This window comes from Cetorhinus maximus, chromosome 4, assembly GCF_964194155.1.
Source record: "Cetorhinus maximus chromosome 4, sCetMax3.hap1.1, whole genome shotgun sequence".
Classification (NCBI taxonomy): Eukaryota; Metazoa; Chordata; class Chondrichthyes; order Lamniformes; family Cetorhinidae; genus Cetorhinus; species Cetorhinus maximus.
In genome coordinates, this window is record NC_135882.1 from 117505167 (window position 1) to 117529905 (window position 24739).

At 43.2% G+C, this 24739-nt stretch overlaps 1 protein-coding gene across 5 annotated transcripts in view; it reads left to right on the forward strand.

Moving 5' to 3' along the window:
• LOC144679833 (RNA-binding Raly-like protein) overlaps positions 1 to 24739 on the forward strand; it is a 1075847-nt gene that overhangs the window by 733107 nt on the left and 318001 nt on the right. For all 5 annotated transcript variants that reach the window (XM_078540665.1, XM_078540664.1, XM_078540668.1 and 2 more), the window contains one exon: positions 19733 to 19808. In XM_078540665.1, the coding sequence (XP_078396791.1) occupies positions 19733 to 19808 (76 nt within the window). The remainder of the gene's footprint in view (positions 1 to 19732; positions 19809 to 24739) is intronic.

Consider the following 24739-nt stretch of genomic DNA (forward strand, 5'->3'; position numbering starts at 1 on the left):
CCCACGTGTCTGTCCTTGGCCTGCTGCAATGTTCCAGTAAAGCCCAATGCAAACTAAAGGAACAGCACCTCATCTTCCGATTAGGCACTTCACAGTCTTCCGAACTTAACATTGAGTTCAACAACTTCAGACCATGAACTCTCTCCTCCATCTTTATCCCTTTTTTAATCCAATTTGTTTTTATTTTTATTTATTTGTTCATTTTTTTGAATGTATTTTTATTATTATTTTTCCTAATGCCCCCCCCCCCACACCCCCCACCCAACAACATGGCCATCTGTCACTTGTTCTTATGTTTTGCTTTCACAGAGTGCTGACCCTTGTTCTGCCATTAACACATTCTACTATCTTACCTTTATGCCACTATCAGCACCTTCTTTAGTCTTTAACACTACCATTAACACTCCCTTTGTCTTGTGTCCATGACAACTTATTCAAATTTCTCCTTACCTCCCACCTGTCCATGACCTTTTATTTTGCTCCACCTGGTCCACCCCCTCTTAAACAGTATAAAATCCATCACATTTCTAATTCTCTTTAGCTCTGCAGAAGAGTTATATGGACTTGAAATGTTAACTCTTTCTTTCTCCACAGAGGAAGCCAAGCCTGTTGAGTTTTTCCAACATTTTCTGTTTTTATTTTCCAGAATCCGCTATATTTTGCTTTTATCTTAAAAACAGGCACTTGCTGTGTCATTATCACCTTGCACTTCTAGGAACTTTGTGGGTTAAACATAAAATTTCTAGATGCAACTGTAAGTCTAACTAACTGGGCATGCTACAAGATGCCTCGGCTGCAGCAAACTGTATTCCATAAGGCTGCTCTCACCTCAGCCTGTGCTGAAATGACTGATGTCTCTGATTTGTGGAACAATTTAAGCTTTTATTGCTATTTCTGTGCTCCATTCAGTGACACCCAACACTAAATGCAACTTATTTTTATGCTCATTATTTAAACACCTGACTGGAGAACCTTGCGATTTTATGTTTTCCCTATTTCCCATTGTGACAGTGGTTTTCTCGGGTCATCGAAGGTGCCAAAATTGAACATTAGAATGTGAAAAGAGTTATCTGTAATGGTATTGTCCAGGAAGATATCAGCAGATAAGCAGGCCGTTGTAAAGGCACAGAGAATGTACTTCTGAACACTGGATAAACAGGCAAAGGGAGAATGCAGAGGATATTAGCCTTCCCTCTGTTTGCTTTATTTTGACAGTTTGAGAGCTCTTAAAATTTCAAGTGTAAATTGCTTCATTATTGAGAAAAATGAGGTCTAAATTTTTTCAGCACGGAAAAAATGCTTCCAAGATTGCAACTGAATACTGATCAGTATTGCAGTAGATTTAAGAATGCTCATTAAGGAATGAGGCATAATACGCTGAATATCAATAGTAACCTGTGATGAAATCAATGTTTTGGGGGCTCCAGCACAGAGCGGAGTGGGGGCGAGAGATCTCTTGTTGTTGGTGTATCCATGGCATGTTGCCGCGGAGATGAGGGCCAATATTGACACAAGCGCAGAAAACAGCAAGAAGACAGGCCAGGTATGCAAGAATTTTCAGCATTCTTTTAACAGTGAAGGGATCAGACAGTGCCCTATGTGGTGGTGTGGTGTGAAATAATGACCACAGGACCCAGTACAGTGCAAAAAAGATGAACCCATGTAGAGAGGTGGCAGAAGGTCACTAGACCTGTGCAGCTGGGGCTCAGAGAAGGCCGTGGTGAGCAGATAAAGAAGAGGATTGGCTCCATGCAGCTGAAATGCTGTCATTAGCTCTTGCTGCTGAGGGGACTGGGGCTCAGAGAAGCCCTGTGAGCCATTGCTAGCTTGGTGCAGCTGGGAGTTGGAGCTCAGGGAAGCCCAGGAGCACTAATTGCTCAGTACAGCTGGGAGTTAAGTCTCAGGGAGGTGGCCTAGGAGCAATAGTTGCTGGGTGCAACTGGGAGTTGGGACTCAGGGAGGCCCAGGAGCATTAGTGTTCTGCTCAAAGCTGCTAGAGAGCTAGGATCGTGCCGGTATTTAGATGCTTGTGTGTAGCCTTATAAGTCTAGAGGGATGCAGCCTCAGGAGAAGAGATTGAGTGACTGAGAGATGAGCAGTCATTGGGGCAGTCTGAAATGGAGCTGCTGTTGAGGGAATCCAGAGTCTGGATCCTTGGAAGAAAGGAGCTAAAATACCTCATAAGGAAGGTCGAGTTTTAAAAGATTTTGGTAGCTCCCAGTGATCACTGATGTCTGGGTAGGTTGCAGAGAAATTTCTGGTACTTTTCTTGGTTGCATCCACCATTTAATGTGCAGTTTGTGGGTGTTTGATCACAGTTTTCCTGTTAATTTATGTTTACCTGATGTTAATTCTGTACATTAGAGCATAAACTAGAGCTTTTTTGACTCTTGTATAGTAAAAATTCTTCTGTTTGTTTAAAGTTATGGAATTGTGTGGCTTTATTATCTTAGTAAGGAACTGACATTTCAAGTTTTATCTACTTTAAAATAAAATAACTGATCCCCACCAGATCATAACAAAATTCTGGGTCTAGTTGGGATCATAACAAACGTTACTTAGATTTTAAGCTTTAAAGATACATATTAATCCATAATCTATTTTTCTGCCATAGATACACCATGATCTCTGGTATTAAACCTCTGCATCCGATGAGAATGGGGCATGTGAGCAGCAGCAGTGTCCCTACCACCACCTTCAAGCAGATCTAACTATTTTTGCTTCTGAGTTTCAGGAAGTATGTGCGCCCTTTGACCCAGACAGGTGAAGGCCTCGTAAGCACCTTTGTACCTCAGAGCTATATTAACCCTCGGCCATATGAGTTTCACACAGTATGGACCACATCCAAGAATGCTGCTGCAGGATGGACCCAGAACCTGCACAGCTTCCAGTTAAATATCAAAGGGTCACAAGAAGCAGGAATGCTGCCCCAGGCTCCAAAGGAATCTTTGGGCTTCCCTTCCCACGATTGTGATTGCCTGGGATTCCCCTCAACACTTATCTTGACTGGATTTGTTTTTGCAGGTTTCTGGTGATTCCTCACTCCTGCCCATCAGCTAATGTCCTATTCTTGTGTGTTTAGGCAGTAATCAGTTTTGGATATTCTTATGAGCTCTGGGGTAGAAATGGCCCAGATCTTATGTTAATGAGGCAGAATGAGTCCCAATGGTCCCACATTATCCTCTCTCCCCTATTAGAACCTCCGTAGAGAACTATAACTTTTAAAAAGAGATTTGAACTTTCAGTTGGTAGCTGAAATAATGGCACAAGCTTTCACATTTTAGACTTTTGTTGTAACAAATGGCTAAAATCACCAGAGAATAAATACTATTTTCTTTTTGTAGGCAACTTATACTTTAAACTATGGAGAGGAACATTCCACTTTTATACTTATCACACATCACACTTTCCATGGAATTATAGTCCTTTCATTAAACAGTCTACTGGTGCTCTCAGCTTCCAGTGTGTTCCTGTATCGCAGTAGCTTTTAGCTTTTTGTTTTTATTTATGTTCCTGTATCCCATTCTGTCATAACTTCGGGTGACTGTCACCAGGCGTTTACCTCAGTTTTCAGAGAATTTCCCAAATCCACCACCAGCAGTGGGTCTGTTCCAATGATTCTTCCTCCCCCTGACCATGCCAGGAGAAATCTCCCAGAATTCTCAAATGATTACGGGATGCATTTCTTTGACTAGATAGTGAGGGATTCAGCAATGGTAATTCCAATGAAAGTCAAGGGCTGATGGTTAGATTCTCTCTTGTAGGAGATGATCATTGCCTGGCATTTGTGTGGCGTGAATGTTACTTGCCACTTATCAGCTCAAGCCTGAATATTGTCCAGGTCTTTCTGCAAATAATACAGGCTGCAGAACTGTTCTTGTTGCAACACACCAAGGCACCTTCCAAACCTGCAACCTCTTCCATCTGGAAGGACAAGGGCAGCAGATACATGGGAACACCACCACCTGGAAGTTCCCCTCCAAGTCGCACATCATCCTGACTTGGAACTATAATACCGTTCCTTCACTGCCGCTGGGTCAAAATCCTGGAGCTCCCTTCCCGGCTGCACTGTTGGTGTTTCTACAACATATGGACTGCAGCGATTCAAGAAGGCAGCACACCACCCCACCACCTTCTCAAAGGTAATTAGGGATGAACAATAAATGCTGGCCTAGCCAGCAACGCTATGAACAAATGAAAAAAAAAAATCAGGTTACAGCTTCCGGACAAATCAGTGAATATCACAGACATACAGCGGTTTTGTGTAGTCAGCAGAGAGGAGAGGCTGTTTTTTGTTTGCATGCTACCACTGCTGGATGCAGGAGGGAAACAGTTGCAAATAATACAGGCTGTTCCCACTGTGCGTCAGTGGTGGAGGAACTGAATTTTTAAGGTGATGGATGGGGTGCCAATCAAGCGGGTTGCCTTGTCCTGGATGGTGTTGAACTTCTTGAATGTTGTTGAAGCTGAACTCAACCAGATAAGTGGAGAGTATTCCATCACACTCCTGACTTGTGCCTTGTAGATGATGGACAGACTTTGGGGAGTCAGGAAGTAAGTTTCTCACCACAGAATTCCCCGCCTCAGAACTGCTCTTGTAGCCACAGTATTTACATGGCTGGTCTAGTTAATTTTGTGGTCAATGATAACCCCCAGGATGTTGATAGTGAGGGATTCAGCAATGGTAATTCCAATGAAAGTCAAGGGCTGATGGTTAGATTCTCTCTTGTAGGAGATGGTCATTGCCTAGCATTTGTGTGGCGTGAATGTTACTTGCCATTTATCAGCTCAAGTCTGAATATTGTCCAGGTCTTTCTGCATATGAGCATGGACAGCTTCAGTATCTGAGGAGTCGTGAATGGTGCTGAACATTGTGCAATTGTCTGTGAACATCCTGACTTCTGACCTTATGATGGAGGGAAGGTCATTGATGAAACAGCTGAAGATGGATGGGTCTAGGATGCTACCCTGAGGAATTCCTGCAGCACCGTCCTGGGACTGAGATGATTGCCCTCCAACAATCACAACCATCTTCCTTTGTGCTAGGTATCACTGTTACCAGTGGATTCCCATTGACTTCAGTTTTGCTCGAGCTCCTTGATGCCACACTTGGTCAAATGCTGCCTTGATGTCAAGGGCAGTCACTCTCACCTCACCTCTTATGTTCAGCTCTTTTGTGCATGTTTGGACCAGGACTGTAATGAGGTCAGGAGCTGAGTGGTCCTGGCAGAACCCAAACTTAGCATCAGTGAGCAGGTTATTGCTAAGCAAGTACCACTTGATAGCAATGCTGATGACATTTTCCATCACTTTGCTTATAATCGAGAGTAGACTGATGGGGCAGTAATTGGTCGGGTTGGATTTGTCCTGCTTTTTGTGAACAGAGCATATCTGGGCAATTTTCCACATTGGCACATGGATACCAGTGTTGTAGCTGTACTGGAACAGCTTGGCTAGGGACACGGCAAGTTCTGGAGCACGTCTTCAGTACTGTTGCCAGAATATTGTCAGGGCCCATAGCCTTTGCAGTATCCAATGCTTTTGCCCGTTTCTTTACACCACATGGAGTGAATTGAATTGGCTGAAGACTGGCATCTGTGATGCTCAGGACCTCAGGAGGTGCCCGAGATGGATCATCTACTCCACGCTTCTGGCTGAAGATGGCTGCAAACACTTCAGACTTATCTTTTGCACTGATGTGCTGGGCTCTACATTAATGAGGATGGGGATATTTGTGGAGCCTCCTCCTCCAGTGAGTTGTTTAATTGCCCACCACCATTCACGACTAGATGTGGCAGGACTGCAGAGCTTAGATCTAATCCATTGGTTGTGGGATCGCTTAGCTCTGTCTATCGCATGCTGCATCCATTGTTTTGCACGCAAGTAGTCTTGTGTTGTAGCTTCACCAGGTTGACACCTCATTTTTAGGTATGCTGGTGCTGCTCCTGGCATGTCCTCCTGCACTCTTCATTGAACCAGGGTTAATACCCTGATTCAATGGTAATGGTAGAGTTGGGATATGTCGGGCCATGAAGTTACAGATTGTGGTTGAGTACAATTCTGCTGCTGCTGAAGGCCCACAGTGCCTCATGGGTGCCCAGCCTTGAGTTGCTAGATCTGTTCAAAATCTATCCCATTTCACACAGTGGCAGTGCCACACAGCACGATGGAGGGTATACTCAATGTGAAGAATGGACTTTGCCTCCACAGGCGTTGTGCGGTGGTCACTCCTACCAATACTGTCATGGACAAGTGCATCTGTGACAGGTAGATTGGTGAGGACAAGGTCAAGTCGGTTTTCCCCCTTTGTTGGATCACTCACCACCTGCCCAAGGCTCAGTCTAGCAGCTAGGACCTCTAGGGCCATAATCTTCGGGTCGGTGAGCTGGGGCGGGCCCCATTCGCTGACGTGTAAAATGATGTGCGGTGACGTCGTGCATGCATCCCATCGTCACCGCGCATCATTCAGGTCCTCAGTTCGGCAGGGGCGTACTGGAGTCAGCTGCGCGCCCACCGAACTGTCAGAGGTCTATTAAAGCCATTTAAAACCAATTAAAATAATTAACTGAGCTGCCCGTGCAACCATAAGGTTGGCGGGCAGTTGAAGAGTCCAGGCGGCCTTCGCATTTATCATGAAACCTCATCCACGGGTGGGATGAAGGTCCATGAAGGTTTTTAAAGTTTTAATAACAATTTTTAATAAAATTCATTCACATGTCACAGCTCTCAGGGAAATTTCTGCGCTCTTTTGTGCGCATGCACGAAAGAGCGCAGGCCCCGACTCGGCCTACTCCCCCGCCCACACAGGGAGCGTTCAGCGCTTCCAGGTGTGCATCCTGCTGGGTGGGCCTTCATTGGCCTGCTCACGTAAAATGGCGGCCTGCAGCTGATCGCAGGTGACGATCGGCTGCATGCCCGCCCGCGCCCACTCCGGCCAACCCCCCCCACCCCCCTGACGGGGAGAAAATTCTCCCTTAGGACTCGGTCAGCTCAGTAACTAGTGGTGCTACTGAGTCACTCTTGTTGATGGACTTTGAAATCCTCCACCCAGAGTACATTCTGTGCCCTTGCCTCCTTCAGTGCTTCCTCCGAGTGGTGTTCAACATGCAGGAGTACTGATTCATCACCTGACGGGGGGAGGTAGGTCATAACCAGCAGGAGGTTCCCTTGCCCATTTTGACCTGATGCTATGAGACTTCATGGGGTCTAGTCCAGAGTCAATGTTGAGGACTCCCAGGGCAACTCCCTCCTCTATAACACTGTGCCACCACCTCTGGTGGGTCTGTCCTGTTGATGGGATAGGATATACCCAGGAAAGGTAATGGTGGTGCCTGGGACATCCTCGCGGATTCATACCTTGGAGACAATGTCAGGCATTTGCTTGACTAGTCTAAGAGACAGCTCTCCCAATTTTGGCACAAGCCCCCAACTGTTAGTCAGGAGGAATTTGCAGGATCGACAAGGTCAGGTGTGCCATTGTCGTTTCCGGTGCCTGGGTCAATGCCAAGTGGTCTGTCCGGTTTCATTCCTGTTAGAATTTGTATTGGTTTCATGCAACTGAGTGGCTTTCAAGGTCATTTCAGAGGGCATTTATGAGTCAACCACATTGCTCCTGCAGTTGTAGTGTACCTCTTAGTTGCAAATTTCACCAATTTAGATTTGGATTTTGCATCCAAATGTTGAAGAAAATTAAAAACTGTTGCAGTTAGAAAAACAGTAACTGGGACCTCCTGCTCTCTACTTCCCCTGCCCCCCCCTCTCCCCCCACCCCGGACCCCACCACTCCTGTCCCCCGCTATGACTAAATTCCCTAAACTATTACCCGTTGTTTACTGTTCCTCAGTCAACTTATTTTTCACTTCTAATGTTTGCCTGAATCTCTGCAGTATTTGAGTTTAACTAATAGCTTCTTATATGGAAATTTGTTCGGTACATTCTAACCTCAAAAATGGCTTCCTATACACTCTTCTCCATGGCAACATGGAACACATTAGCCTTGAATCTAGCTAGGAATGCTAATTAGCAATGCTTGAGAGCCCAACTGTCTTTCATTTTGACACTAAATGGATTGTTTAAAGCACAACTGTTTGCACCTTCACATTCTCAACACTTTTCTGGGACTTTGGAGACTCTCGGTCTCCACGGTTAACATAGTGGCTGCTGCCATAGTCTCCAGTGTAAATACTTTGTAATTCCTTCCTAGTAAAACAATCTAAGACTTCCTTTGATCTCTGACAATGAAGCCACCCAGGCTTTTGTCAGGCAGACTTCAAAATAGGTCACATGACTCCCTTTTGACTTAAATTTGCACAGTCCCAAAACATGGCAATTTTATAAACCTCATAATTGTAACGGCCTGCGTTAAATTTGGGTTCATATTTTTGTCTTATCAGAAATCAGAATGAAAGTATCCCGACCTTCCTTGCCATCCTCCCTTTATAGTTTCGAACTACATTGCAAATAATTCCAGAATTTATATCACGACATGTCTATCCACAAGTTTACTTTACATATTGATCACCGTTTGTGTGAGGAAAGATTTCTGGATATTAGTGCTAATTTTGCCTTTTACTAATTTAAGCATGTTTCACTCTTGCATTTCAATTTAAAGTAATATTTGAAATTTGCCTTTACTATACCATTTGCAATTTTGTATTTGTATTATATTTGTAAGACTGTTTCTCAGATCCTTTAGGGATGAAGAGCTCAAGTTTTTGCAGTCTTTCCTCAAGCTTGTATACATCCTATGGGGATTGAATTTCTCCCTTGTGTCTTGATGCCCAGAGCTAGACATGGCGCTCAGATGTGATGTGACCAGAGCAATATGTAGTTTGATTATGACTTCTACTGCTATGACTATGTGCCTGTTGGCTTTGTTGATTGCTGCTTTGCATTGAATGTGCTTTTTGAGCATCACATCAATTAAGAATCCTAAGAATCTTACAAACTATCTCTGCATCAATCATTGTGTGTGTGCATGGACATACTATATCTTGGTCTGCATTAAGTTTCACTTGCTATTGATCTGTCTTCTTACCTATTTGTCCAGCTCATGCTATAATTTGTGATAGGCCTTCTCCAGTTGCCATGTATCTCTTAATTTGCAAATGTGACCAATTTAGATTTAGATTTTACATCCAAATAGTTAAGGAAAATTAAAAACTGTTGCAGTCAAAAAAACAGTAACTGGGACCTCCTGTTCTCTACTCCTGCCCACCGCCAGCAACCCCCATAACAACCACTCCGCTCCCCCACTAAATTGCCTAAACCAATGCCCATTGTTTTCTGTTCTTCAGTCAATTATTTTCCAATCCCATGTTTCCCCGAATCCCTGTAGTATTTGAGTTTAACTAATAGCCTTTTATATGGAACTTTCTTAGGTACATTCTAGAAATTTAGTACAACAGATCAGATTGCTCACCATGGTCTACTTGACATGTCACTTTCTCAAAAATTCCAAAATATTTCGTCAGGCAGTATCTGCCCTTCTAATGCTGTGATGACTGCTGTTAAAGAAGTTATTCTACTGATACTCTTGAAGTTTATACCTGATAATTCCATTATTTTACACAGGATGATGGAACTTTAATTTATGCTATTTTATGGCATAGTTTGTAAATCTTTAAAGCTGTGCAGTATTAATATCAAATACTTTTACAATGTTGCTAGAAGCAGAATAAATTCAATTTTCTTGCTCAGTTTATGGTGTTGCTAACACATATTGATCAGAGAAAGTCGTCCCCCATCTTAAAATATTTATCATGGGCAGGATTTTACGTGTTGGCGAGTGGAAGCGTAAAATGACGTGCGGTGACGTCGGGCGGTACTCCCACGTCACTGCGCCCCATTTAAATTTTCAGGTAGGCGGGGACGCAGCAAAATCAGCTGCACGCCTGCTGACCTGTCAATGGCCAATAAAGGCCATTGACAGAGCCAATTAAGTAATTAAAGGACCTGCCCGTCCAACCTTAAGGTTAGCAGGCAGGCCAGGAGCCCCGGCGCGAATTAGAAAAAGCCACAAGCAGGATGAGGTTTCATGTCAGTTTTTAAAAATTTTAATAAAACTTTTGTAAAAATTATGGACACGTCCCAACTCATGTAATAGTGTCACATGAGGGGACATGTTAGGGAAATTTTATTTTTCTATTTTTAGCTTTTTGACATTTAGAGCCAATCTCCCTGAGGCTGCACATGCACGAAAGAGCGCACTCTCGATTTTGGGATTTCCATCCCCCGGCCTCACAGGGAGCGCATTGAGCTTCTGTGCGGACGTCACGCTGGGCTTCAACTTCGCTCCCGGCAGGGGGAAAATCCTGCCCCACAGTGCTGATGATCTTGCAGGTACCATTTTACTCAAAAGGAAAATTTAAGAAGGATTAAACATAAACTAAAAGGGGGAATAAAAATAAAATCAGTCTACGTTTTTGCATTTATATTACTGGGCGCAATGAAGAATTTGTTTTCTTGTGTGATGTTTCACAGCTGTCAGGAAGCTAGATGTGGCATTAACGATTGCTTGTATCTGAATTTGATGCTTTAGTATAATCCCCACCTTGGCTGTAATATGTTTATTGTTGACAATGGGGCATATGTTTCAGTTCCTGCACCTGGAGTTATTGGATCATTTGGGCGCAGTGAATACAGGAAAAATCAGGCAGGGAGAACCATGTGCCCTAATTTACTGTTCAACAATGTAAATGACAGAATATTGAGTGGGCTGCCTTACAGGCATGCACTCCTCCCAACTTAATCTTTCTGTATTCACTGCATCTAGGTGATCCAATAGCCCCAGGCAGAGGAACATCTGCTATGGAGCAGTGATAAATAATTAATTAATATATTGATACAAAATTCCTTTCTCAGTTCCATGGGTTTACACCTTGTAAAATAGTGGACAGAGAAATTTCCTGCAAATGTATTAACACATTTGTTACGAATAGCCACCGAAATGACTTCACACATTCAGAAACAAAGCTACTGTTCGTACTGCAACAAGCGAATTAAACTGTGCTGTTCTTCATTCTGCAAGTCCTAAATAAGGGAGGAAAATCAGACATTTTCCAATTTGTACTGGTCAAAAACATCTGTGCCTGTGTTCTCAATAAAATCTAATAATGGTGAGGCGCTCTGTCCACAAAGTCAGAAAATTTCCAATAAAGTCATAGTTAAACTTCATGTTTACATAATCAAAACAATTTCCAAGAGTTTATCAAGTTACCTGGCATTCTAAATCAATATGTCTCTCTATATATGCACTACCACAATGAATGTTTCCAAGGAGAGCCAATTGTTGGGAATGTCTTAAATGTAAGGCATTTACTTTTATTTGTCCTTTAGCATTCTTTGAAAAGCACTCCTACCTTTTTGAGGAGCAGATCTGCTCTTAAGTGTTTCTCCAAAGCTCAACAGACTGTTATTTTGTGTAAATGCGCAAGTCATCACAGAGGCAGGGAATGCTTCAAGGAGTCTTTGTTCAGAACTATTTAGCTCCACTGGAACATGTTTTTCATCTTTAAATTGTTTCTTCGCTTATACATTGCCCTGTACATGCATCTCAGATGTTATCACGCATGTTATTGTGCATTGCCTAGAATATTATACCACAAAATTGGAAGTGAAAATGAAATTAAAATTAAAATATTCAATTGCTTTTTCCCCAAACGTATTTGCTATAAGGTAACAATTTTTGCAGTAGACCCAGTCTTCTAGAGGATTTTAAAACCATTGTGGCAAAGGTACATGATAAATTAAAATGATTTAAAACTAACTGATCTCCATAGGCTTGATGGAATATTCATACACTTCTAAAGGAAATTAGATTTTTTTTTCAGAACATGACTGGCATCCTGAAGAACTTATTCTGAACTTGAGATTCCGCAGAACAGGAAGCAAGCAAATGCATTACTTATTTTTAAGAGATCAACAAATTTGACCCAGTCAATTGAAGGTCCTTTAGCTGAACATCAACAAGTGAAAGATTTGAATCTATTCTAAAGTGTAGGCTGGGGGATTAGTTCTATGGCAATGATTGAAGAAACAGCCAGTTTTGATTTAGAAGAGAAAATTTTACATGACAAGCCTCCTTGAATTATTTAAGAATAATGCATGTCAGTTTATGTTGACTTTCAGATAGCTTCTAGCAATATTTCACATTAACTATTGCATTTTAAACTAAAAGCTACAGGAAATTAGGGTGATATGTGGAATTGAAAAGAAGCTGATATAAAACATGTAACTGAGTATTAATGAGCTATTAATTTCTGTTTTGTTGGACTTCCTTTCCTCTGTCAGCGCAGCACAGTGCCACTCCAACATTGTGCCTGCTGTTTGAGGCAGGAACCATTGATGTACCCACCCTGGCCATGAAAATGACACCATACCCATCTTAGGCATAGGGTGAGCAGCAGTTCTACTCTACTCATTTGTATGGTGGACCAGTGCACAAGAAACTTCAGGGACCAGGAGTGCATTGGATGGTGGCATTGTGGGCAGAGGTAAAGAAGTCATTGGAAATCAACTCATTACAAAATTATAGCAGGTATAAATGGAGAGCAGTGACACAGATGGACAGTACAGGGGATGTTGGGGGTGAGAGTGGAGTTGTCACAATATCACAGAATATCTTTTGCAATTTTAACTGCTGTAGTCTTAGTGCTGTGAATGGAAGTCAGACGGAGTGATAGGCGAGGTGGAAGTGTCGTTACAATGCATTGCGATATTTTTGTGAGGAAAGGAAATACTGTGTGAAGATAGGGTATGAATTGGCAGAGTTAAGGATGAGTGCCTGAAGTGGGGGAGTTAATAACTGTGGTCTTGAAGGAGGTGGGGACAATACTAATGGAGGCAAATTGATCAGGTCAGCAAGCATGTGCTTGAAAAGATGAGGTCAGATGGTCAAATAACCTAGAGGCCAGAAGTTCGCACGATAAAGCATTATTAATTACAATATAGAAAACTAAACCTCCATTGTTACTGGAGCTATCAAGAGCATTGATTCCATCCAATTGTGAGCTCAGATATTTCCATTTGAAGTAAGAAGTGTTACTACTGATTGTCGATGTGCCGCAGTACCAAGGAGATCTAGGGATAAATTTCTGCAGAGTTGGGAAGACTCCATGGACCTATGAAAAATGGCAGGTGGGACCTGGATATGGAAATCCCACCCCCACTTCCAATAGATCCAATTTTTGCCAGTAGGGGAAAGGGGGAGGGGGCGTACTTCATACAGGAGAGAAATCCCAAACTCAGCAAAGCCAATTGAATTTAGTGCTGAATTCAAACATACTCCATTTTGTCTGTTGCAAGAGCTTTAACCTGCAGTGTGGTAGTTACGAATTGATGGAGTAGACATAAACACTCATCTTGAAGGTGGATTAGATCTGTATAACTGTCATTATCTGAAGATTTTAAATCCCCTGCTCTTTAAACTTAAAAGAAAAAGGCTGCAATCCCTCTACTGGACTGCTTTGATTGCCAGGCCATCTGTTGCAGGTTAGAAAAAAAAAGAGTAGGATCTGCTTATGCAGTTTCAATTGAGTTCTTAGACATTTCCCAAATGGTTATTATCATGACATTATAAATGCTTGGCTGGGTTTCAAAAGCTATAGTTATCTCAGTAGCAGGCTCTAAGTTCACAATTTGATTGACAATTTAAAGAGGTTATTAAAGGGTTAGCTGTCTTTGCTATGGGGTGAAATACAAAGTTGTTTTTATAAGAGATTAATCACCTAAGGAGATTTAAGAACTTTAAATGGGTTTTATGAATGGAGTTTTATTTGCTATCAAGTGTATAGGAGTGAAAGCTGTAGTAGCTTGTTGAAAGATTTTTTTTTATCTCAACATGTTTCCTAAGGTCTACCTATAAAGGATACTGGGTGAGTGGTTATAAAGGTAGCATGGAAGGTTTGAGGGGCTGTGGGAATAGGTGGGAGGTGAGGGGATGTGAGCGTAAGCAGGGCCAGGGAAAGAAATCATGGGCTTCAGTGCTTCTTCTCTTTCTAGGCCCTTTATTCTCCACAGACCCACACTTAACCTTCCCCCTCAACTATGCATGATATTGTTCCCCCTTTCAGGACTCACCAATCAATTCACCAATCACAAAGGTAGTAGTATAATGATAACGCCCATTGTTGGCATCTGGTTACAAATATCATCTGATGTATAAACAGCATGAGTCATTAATATTAAGAGCAGCAATTATATAAGGCAGTGTTAGTTTTAGCTTGTGTGGGCCCTAAACGTGATCCCACTGCAACTATTAAACAAACCAGTGAGTAAAATTGTATTTTGTGCAATATTGTTAATTTGACAGGAAAATATCCTATTAGTTATTTATAACGCTGTGATAACACTGATTTTGGTGACTGTCTCAGACCTCGTTAACAAGTTCTGAGCATTGCACCATATGAACACAGTATTGGTAAATTCATATTTTGGGGAAAGATTCAATACTTGCAGCCCAGATAAACTGCACAAGAGCTTTTCCATTTTGTAAAAGAATTAGAATGCATTCTTCTGCCTGTGTGCATGATATTATCCAATATAATTATTACATACAAGGGGTACAATTGGATTCTATTTTATCAGTAATCTCACAGGGTAAAAAGATCAAATGACTTCTGAGCAACAAAATGGAATGATTGAACAACGTACGTCTTCACTGTCAGTAAGAAGCATTGAAGTCCTCAGGTGTCTCCGTAAGACACAACTTTTAAGAGGCCAGAGGACAAAGAATGAATGATTCACAATTTCATCTGTGTTTATTTGATCAACAAGGCTTTAGAACTCTGCTAATCCCAGCATCTCACTACAATATATTTTCAACATCTACTACGCAACGCAACTGCATTACAATATTTTATTCTTCAAAAAAAACTCTTAAAAGCACCACGATAGAGTGGGATAATAGGTATGTATACAAAAGGACAAGTTTGAAATCAATTGAAAAGACTCTTGAGAATCATTTGCAGGATAAAACAACTACTGATTCTCTGTGAGCCGATTACACACTCCTGTCCTGGCAATTTCACCCCATAAAGCCTGCTCACAGTAAACATCCATTCGCAATAAAATAAACAGATTTCCAGCCATGATTCAAAAGATAATTATGGATGACAAAGGCCATCTAGTCCAGCTCATCTCATCCATTCACAATGACGTACAAACATACGTATTAGGAGTGGGAGTGAGCCATTCAGCACCTCAAGCCTGCTCCACCATTTAATAACATTGCCTACATTATAAAAGTGACTAAAACTCAAAAGTAATTGGCTGTAAAGAAATTTGAGACATCGGGCAGAATTGTCTGCTCCTGTGGTGGTGGGCATCATGGCAGGCATGAGCAGACAATATGGCAAGAAGGCCAAAAATCGGTTTTATGCTGTTGTGAAACCAGTTTACAATCGTCCACTCCACCCATCAATGTTGGGCCGCGTTTCCCGCCACTGCACATTGGGAACCTAATTTTAATTCTTTAGCTGTATCATCTGGGCATCACACCGACATGTTTCACAGCTGTACATAAGTGACGTGCACTTAGCAAGCTGCACTTCACTCATGACTTCGAGTTTTGTTTGCCCACCCTGCTTTGACCAACACTCGCGGTCATTAGCGCCAGGCTTCGCAGGCAGCACCCCATCACTTTTAGGGAGCTCATGGGCAGGTCTCTATCTACCAGACCAGCCGTAAGGTAGGGGTGGCTGTTAAACAATTGCAGGCTGCGCTGGGGAAGGGGAGGTATCCCAGGGTGTGTATGGGGGGTGGGGTACATGTTGATCTGTGCAGGTGACCTCAAGATGATGAGGGCTGAGGAGGCAGTCTCCAGAGGAGGTGAGGCCAGATAGAGATGTGAGGGTTTGTGTGAGAGAGTGAGTGCTGTCCCTTGCGCTGGCAGTGAGTGAGATGCCAGTGAATGTGTGATGGCCTTGTGAATTTAGAGTGATGAGATGGTTGCCTTACCTGGCAGCATAGATGAGATCATTCATCCTCTTTCTGCACTGGACGGTGAACCTCTTCTGTGTACCTTTTGCGCTGAACATTACTGCCATTGCCTCCCAAGCCAGAGCGGTGAAGATTGCTGGACCTCCTATTGCCAGCGAGGGGGTGGAAGACATCACTGTGGGCCTCCAAAAGGCATTCTAGTGATGGCAGTCCTCCTCTTAGCTTTCAGTGCCATACCTTCACTGGAGAAGTCCAGGGCTGCAAGCATTGAGAACTGTGTGCGCAGCTGCAGTTTAGATATGGCACCCGGAGTGAGGTAACGCCATGGCGGACCAGAGGCCACCCGCAAGCGATATGGTGTGTTTCCTGTGGCTGCATAATTAATGAAGTGGGAAGGGGATGATACAGCGCGAAAATCCTCCATTGCGGCCAACAGGTAAAACACCGTTTTCCACACCTGCTACCGCACTTAGTGCAAATCTGGGACAATTCCACTCATAGTGAAAGGCTTTTTTACATACTTTCATGGGATATGGGCATCTCTGGAAAGGCCAACATTTGTTACCCATCCCTAGGTGCTGTAAAAATGTTGGTTTATTTTTCTTTCATTACACCTGGTTGCAGTGTGTGAAGTGACTGGGGCATTAGTGAACCAGAATGATTTCATGGTCATCATTAGACTTCTAATTCCAGGGGCAGAATTTTTTGGCCCACGGGCGGGCGTGCGCCTGACCCGATAGGGAGTAAAATAATGCGCGATGACATCAGGCAAGCATCCCAACCTCATTGTGCACTTGTGCGATATTCCGCCTGGCGGGCACGCGCAGGTGCTGGAGTGGTGCCCGCCATTAATTGAGCAGCCACTTAAGGCCCTTAACAGTCCAATTGACGGTGATTTTTCCTTGCCCTCGTCTGGCATCCCCGCCTCTCCATGCTCGGTTGCACTTGGGCTCTCGAGCTCTAGGGCGACTTGCTCATATTTCGAGAGGATTAGGAGGCTAGCAGGGCCTCCGCTGATCCGTGACCTTTCTATATTGTTGTGGGCCATCTTCTCCTGAAACAACAGAGGAGCATTGATTAGCCCACCTGCAGTTCCATTGCAGCCTGGCCAACTCCAGCTGAGCAGCACCTGGCAGGGCACATCCAAGTCGTGGCCCTTGATCTGCAAGGCACTCACTCCAAGCACTCAGCTCCAGCATGATTGACAGTTGGTAATCAGGCTGTAGCACCCCTGAGGTCCACGGGGAGACAGCCAGACCTTAATACAGCTGCACACTGACCCATGCCAACATGGTACTACCCCTCCATTGAAGCGCTTGAAGATTTGCCTAGCTTGCACTTGAGGGAGTATTGCCATTGAAGGTCATTGAAGCGCTTCTGGCACTGCATCCAGGAACATGTCATGGCTGCTGATCAGTGCTGCCATCTCCTCCCATGCCTTCTTGGTGAGATGCAGTGGTCTCCGCCTCCCATTGCTGGGGACAAGGGTGTCCTGGCAGCCACATCCTCCAGGACGACAGCGAGGCGCTCATTAGAGAAGCGGAGGTCTGAGTGCCCACCCAACCTGCCCTCCTGCCTGCTGTATCCATCTGCACTCGGGTCCATAGTGTCGGCTCAGGGGACATCCTCTGTGGGAGCCTTCCAGGGACTGCCTGGGCTGCATTTAAACTGGCCGCTGGGTCACCATTGGACCCAGCATCCGACAGGCCCCTGCCCCCGCTCAACCCTTCCCGGCCAGCACAGAGCCACGTTTCACACTGGGCGGGCCTTAATTGGCCGCCAGCATGAAAACGCGCTCGGGGCCCGATTGCGGGCAGCGACCCCACCCGCCGCGCCTGCCTGGTGAAGGGAAAATCCTACCCCAGGTTTCTATTGAATTCAAATTCCACCATCTGCCATGGTGGGATTCAGACCTGGATCCCTAAAGCGTTACCCTGGGTCTCTGGATTACTAGTTCAGTGACAATACCACTTCGCCACCCCCTCCCCCTTAAATGACACTACCCCCAGGATTTGCCAATCAGATATGGACCAGCATGTAAATTGTAGAAAAATGTAGATTGAATTGTTGAAATTATTTTTTCAGAGAAGAATGATACACGTTACAGAAATTCAGTGTGACCTTAACTCAAGACCTGGATTACTTCTCCTTATCCAGCAGCTGCCATACAAATTGTTATACGCTGCAAATTTACAGTTCAAAATGGAAAAATGTAATTAATCAATAAAAAACTCCCACAGCAAAACAAGAGTGACACACCTACCCCACCCCATGCCATCACCACACCCAACCTCCCCCTATCCACCAGAAACCTCCCAACCTCCCTGACCCCTCCAGCACACCCCCAACCCATCCAACACCCACCAACCTTCCCCCACCCCTCCAACACTGCTAAACTTCCCCATACATCCCACATCCCCTCCAGCCTTCCCTAACCCCTCCAACTCCACCAATCTCCCCACCACCCCTCCAACAGCCTTGAGCCTCCCCCAAACCATCCCTCCCACTGCATCCAATTAGCTCCAAAATTGAGATTTCGCTTACCATTTTTCAAGCAAGAACACTTTCAATTGCTGCGCTGCTGTTGGCCTTCAGGCAGCTTCATGGTATCCTGGCAGGCCATTCAAAACTAATCAGAATCACGAAGCTGCCCGAAAGTGGGAAGCAGCAGTGCAGCAACTCAGTGAAATGGATCATTCTGGCTTTAAAAAGAAAATCAGGACTCTTAGGATGACGGTTCTGATTGTTTTTAAAGTTGATCTTTCAGGTCTGCAGCTGTACTTCTGGCAGCTCAGGCTTGGGGGCAACAAGAAGCACCATTTAAAGCAATGAGCCCAGGCCCTGACAGCTACTGAAACAACTGGGATAAAGTCCCAGAGAATCAAGACAAGCCTTTTAATCAGCACGCCTCGGCACTCGCCTGCAGCCAGTTACACTCTGCTCCTGGTGTCAGTGAGCCTGACTTCATCCCACACCTGCAGCACCCAACTCCCCCAACCCTGCAACCACCCCCACCCACCCCTTCCAAAGTAAAAATTGCATGATTTGGAGTACTTTTTACCATGGCAGGTTTGGCAAGTCAGGCAATTTCCCAACTTGAGCTATCAGCCTTGGTAGCGAAAATCCAGCCCCTCGTCCTATATCTATGGTGGTGGTAGGAATGGGGTTAATCATCTCCCAGGTATTTAATAACATGATCTTTCACCATGATAATTTGGTTCATAGCTAGTGAATTTTACATGCTAATGGGTTGACGAAGCACTTTGGATTAATTGCCTAAAATAATTGGCAGTGGACAATGAGCTGAAAGGGATCTGGAGCTATGATCAACCACCAGGACCATAAAATACGTAACTATATCTAAAATCCAGCCATCAGAAAGTATTTAATTCTCATACAATTTCATCAGTGGAATGTACATCACCAGCACCATGCATGGCCAAAATCTTTAAGTCATGACATAAAAGTTGCCCGTTGAATGATAACAATGGGAAGAAGATGGGCACTAGTCACATTGGCTAAAAATATTAAATTAATTGATTTATTTTATTGCAGGTGACCTGGGAAGAAATTTCCTAGTCAATGTGAATCAACCCAAAGAAGAGATGATGGCAGCTTTGGGTATCAGCTGTCATATAATACCATTACAATTAGTGTGCATGCACTTGGCCTTTAGAAGTGCATTGAGTGTACTCTGATATATTCTAAACTTCGCATTGTATACTCAAGAGATGTAACACATATATGAAGTATATCATGTGGGCATTAAGTTGAATAGTATCCTTTCTTTCAGATATCAATATGGCTGGTGAACCCAAGCCTTACAGGCCCAAATCTGGAACGAAGAGGCCTCTGTGTGCCCTGTATGGGTAAGTACATCAATATTTTTACGATCCCCATAGAGAACATAAACTTTGAAAAATAAATTTGAACTTCCAGTTGATAGTTGTAAGGGTGACACAACAAGATTTCATGTTTTAAGACTTTCACAGTAACAGACAGACTAAAAGCACTATTGACTAACCACTATTTTTGTCGGCAATTTATACTTTAAACCACAGAAAAAAACTTTCCCCTTTCACTTCCGACACAACCAAAAAAACTCACTTCACAGGTATACTTTACACTGTCCCTTAAGTACACATTCAGTTTTCCTGGAACCAGTGCTAAGTGATTGCTAGCTCCAGAGGAATTACTTCCATTCATTTCCTTTCGCAACCTTATCACTTTTAACCCCACGGTTGAGGGTTTTTCATGACAATGTGCCCTCAAGCTAGGTGAGTCTTTTAGCCTCATTTCAAATCCTCACAAATTTGGTCTTTTCAACCCAAACAGAAACCCCCACCAGCATTCCTGTGCGGTGACCGATAGAAATGTTCGGCATCTAGTTGCTCCGTCTCCCCCAGGCTGACTGTGTTTGTGAGTTTCAGGGATATCTTAGAAAGCTTTCCCTTCTCAAAGCCCATTTCCATGATAACATGAAGAGCATAGGCCTTGTATTCAGGTAGAAATGCTGATCAAATCCTTGAGACTCCAACTCTTTTTTTATCTTGGAAGTAAATGAACAGTTTAATGCCTAACTGTTTACAACCTGGCAATCTCAATACCTTCCTGGAACTTTGGAGACTAGAATTCTAACTATCTTAAACACAGATACCGCTGCCATTATCTCCAAGTGTGAACACCTTACACCTCCTTCCCAGCAAAATAACCTAGTCCTCCCTTTAATCATTAGCAGCCACATTACTCAGGCTTATTGTTAGGCAGATGTCAAAACAGGTCACATGACTCCCTTCATTTATCCTAAATTAAAGACACAGTCCCAAAACATAGCAGTCTAATAAAACTTCATATTTCTAATAATAGCATGCTGTCACCATCAATACATTTTGCAGGTTACAAGAACTTATATATGTAATTGATCACCAGATTGGATTCAGTCTAGGAGCGATGGTGGCATAGTGGTAATGGCACTGCACTGATAATCCAAAGGCCCAGGCTAATGCTCTAGGGAAATAGGTTTGAATCCCACAATGGCAGCTGATGGAATTTAAATTCAATTAATAAAAAGTTTAGAATATGTTTATGTCTATGTCACCCTGTGGTGACCATGACAACTATCGTTGATTGTTGCAAAAACCCATCTGGTTCACTAATGTCCTTTGGGGAAGGAGATTTGTTGTCCTTAGCTGGTCTAGCCAACATGTGACTCCAGGCCCACACCAATGTGGTTGACACTTAGCTGCCTTCTGAAATGGCCTAGAAAACCAATCAGTTCAAGGGCAATTAGGATGGGCCACCAATGTTGACCTTGCCAGTGACATCCACGTCCCATGAAAGAATAAAGGAAAATAAATCAGAAACATGAGACAGGATTTTCCCTGCAGCAGGCGGGCCTGGGAGCGGCCACAAGACGCATGCCCCGACCACGATTTCACGCTGGCTAGCCAATTAATGGCCAGCGAACGTGAAAGGCATGCTGAAATGCTCAGCGCTGCCGGGGTGGGGATGGGAGGAGGCCGAGCATGAAAATCTGTGCATGCGCGGGGTAGCATGCGCTGACAGCTCCCTGAGGGCACAGAGTTGCCTCAGCGGGCTGAAGAATTTGGTACTGACTAATAACGATTTTACAAATGATATAAACATGTGACTCAGTCACATGAAGAGGGACATATTAAAAATGATTTTGAAAATTTTTTATTTTTTTAAACTACTGCTGGAAACCTCATCCCACCCGTGGATGAGGTTTCATAAAAAATCCAAAGGCCGCCTGACTGATTCACCCGCGGCAGCAAAACATAGCGTTCAATTATTAGATTCAGTGCCTTAATAGGCCTCTTAATTGTCATGCTCGCCAACTGAAATATCGTGCAAGCGTACGATCTTGTCAGGATGCTCGCCTGACGTCATCGTGCGTGATTTTACATCTGATCGGGTCGAGCGCGCACCCGTCCACGATGTAAAATCCTGACCATGGAAAACATCTTTTGAAGTTTGTGTGAATGCACAATTTATATAAATATACTTTTCCCACTAGATCTATCAACATGATTGTGAAGTCACTTAGACAAAAATGACCTTTAATTTATTTTTGTGTATAAACAGAAAATGTGAGTTCAGTTGAATTGCTAACAGATCTTACTGTCAAATAGGTTATATATTTAAAAAATTAAAATTTGCTGCATTTTGTCTATGATCCAACATATTGTGTTTTGATCTATATTTTTGAAATTTGCTAAATAATTCAATTAGTTTAGGAAATGCTTTTTAGTATGATATGAATTATACTAAAACAACAGCAATTTATATTAACATAGCACCTTTAACATAAATGTCCTAAGGCGTTTCACAGGAGCATTATAAAACAAAATATGACATTGAGCCAAATAAGGAGATATTAGGTCAGCTTGCAGAAGTTTAATCGAGGGAGTTTAAGGAGTGTCTGAAAAGAGGAAAGCGAGGTAGAGAGGCAGAGAAGTGTGAACATGGTATTCACAAGTTTAGGGCCAGGCAGCTGAAGGCGCAGCCACCAAATGTGGAGCAACCAAATCAGGGATGTTCAAGAGGCTAGAATTAGAGGGGCTCAGATATCTCAAAGGGTTGTGGGGCTGAATATTCCAAAGGTTAGAGAGGAGCGAAAGCCATGAAAGGGATTTAAGAATAAGGATGGAAATTTTAAAATGAGGACACTGATTGACCGGTAGCCAATGTAGGTCAGCAAGCACAGGGATGATAGGGAATGGGACATGGTGTAAGTTAAGACATAAGTAACAGAGTTTTGGATGATCTTAAACTTATAGTAGAATGTGGGAGACCAGCCAGGAAAGTGTTGAAATAGCCAAGTCTAGAAATAATGAAGGCATGAATAAGGGTTTCTGCATCAGATGAACTGAGACAAGGGCAAAGTTGGGTGATGTTATGGAGGTGGAAGTAGATGGCCTTTGTAATGGTACGTATGTGAAGTCAGAATTTCATCTCTGGGTCGAATATTAGACTAATGTTGCAAACGGGCTGGCTTAATGTCAAACTTGCCTGGGAGAGGGATGGAGTCAGTAGCTAGGGAAGAGACTTGGTCTTGGGACCAAACACGATGGCTCAGCCTTCCCAGTATTTGACTGGAGGAAATTTCTGCTCACCCAGTACTGGATATCAGTTAAGCAGTCTGAAAGTTTAGCAACAGTGGAGGAATTGAGATACGTGGTGGTGAGGGAGAGCTGGATGTTGTCAGTGTACATTTGAAAACTAACACTTTGCTTTCGGATAATTTTACCAAGGGTGAGAAATGGAGGGCCCAAGTATAATTCCTTGGGGGACACTAGAGGCAGCGGTGCAGGAGGTGGAAGAGAAGCCATTGCAAGTGATTCTCTGGCATTGATAAGATAGATAAGAATGGCACCAGATGAGAGCAGAATCTACCTTATAGATATGTGGTCATTACTTTGTATAACCACAATTTAATCTGAGATTTTCCTTCACACTCCAGCCCCCACCATACCTGCCAGTTTTGAAAAAAATATTTTCATAACAACATGATTCAGCTGAAATCAACCCCACCAGAGACCTTGAGATTCTGGTCAGATTCAAGGGTAGGCAATGGATAGGGTTGCCAATCCTCCTGGAATGGCAACAAGAATCAGCATTAATCTCCTAAAGACTAAAGAAAGCATTACAGAAGATTTGAAATGATATTTTAAAAAATTAGTCCCATAATTCATCAGCAATCAGCCAAGAAGGGGAAGAAACTATAACTTCCATTATGAGGCAATGTCACAACACACGAGGCGCAGCACTACCCAATCAAATTCAAAACTTAATCCAAGAAACAAAGCCAGGAGGACTCTGATTGGAATCCATTTGTCTGAGATTAGCTCTGGTTTGAATTGCGTTGAAGCATCGGGTGCGAGCAGCGAGCATTAGCCCAAGTTCAATCAGTGCGAGGAGGGTTTGATGACTTCCTTTCACTAAAAACACAGAGATGGATACTCTTGGTAATTTTGGTTTGGGTAATCTTTCAGAACTACTGCAATGTCTTTGTTTAGGTGGTTGGACAAAGATTTTTATGCAACTCTACCTTGAAAGCCACCTAGGAGACTGCCCTGATAATTCAGTTGACTGAAGAATTGCTCGTGTACAGATGAGGTGAACAGAAAAGGAATGCTCAGGCTAGATCCAAGATCCTGTAGTAAGTTAGCTGATTTCATCTAGGGAAGCAGAAGAGGCAGTACTAATGGCTTTAGTGCTCCTAGGCTAGGGAAAGGTTCAACCAGTATTCGCACTTCCAGGATGGACCTACCTCCCACTCTCCATGTCAACTTACCATAGGGGGAGGATAGAAAGCCTAGATACAGTTCTAATGGCATGGATACCCACTATTGGCATGAATAATGAAGGAACTTCTTTGTGACTTGGCAAACTTCTGCAGTGCCGGAGGAGATATCAAAAATTTCAAGTGTTTATTAAGATGGATAATTTAATTAGAAAGTAATTCCTCAAATGTTGTTCCGTAGTTTAAATTCACCATAAAAGTAAATGCTTTGTTATGTGCAGTTCCTGCTTTTAAATGTGAATGTTTATACTGATTTGTCAACCCAAGTTTATGTGTAAGTATAGGAGCAGAAGGAGGGCATTTAGCCCCTCGAGCCTGCTCTGCACCATTTGATGAGATTTCCATTTTTGAAAGAGAGTTCTAAACATTTACCACCCTTTGTATGTTGAAGTGTTTCCTAACTTCATTTCTGAAAGGCCAAGCTCTAATTTTTAGACTATGCCCCCTGGTCCTAGACTCCCCAGCTATCAGAAA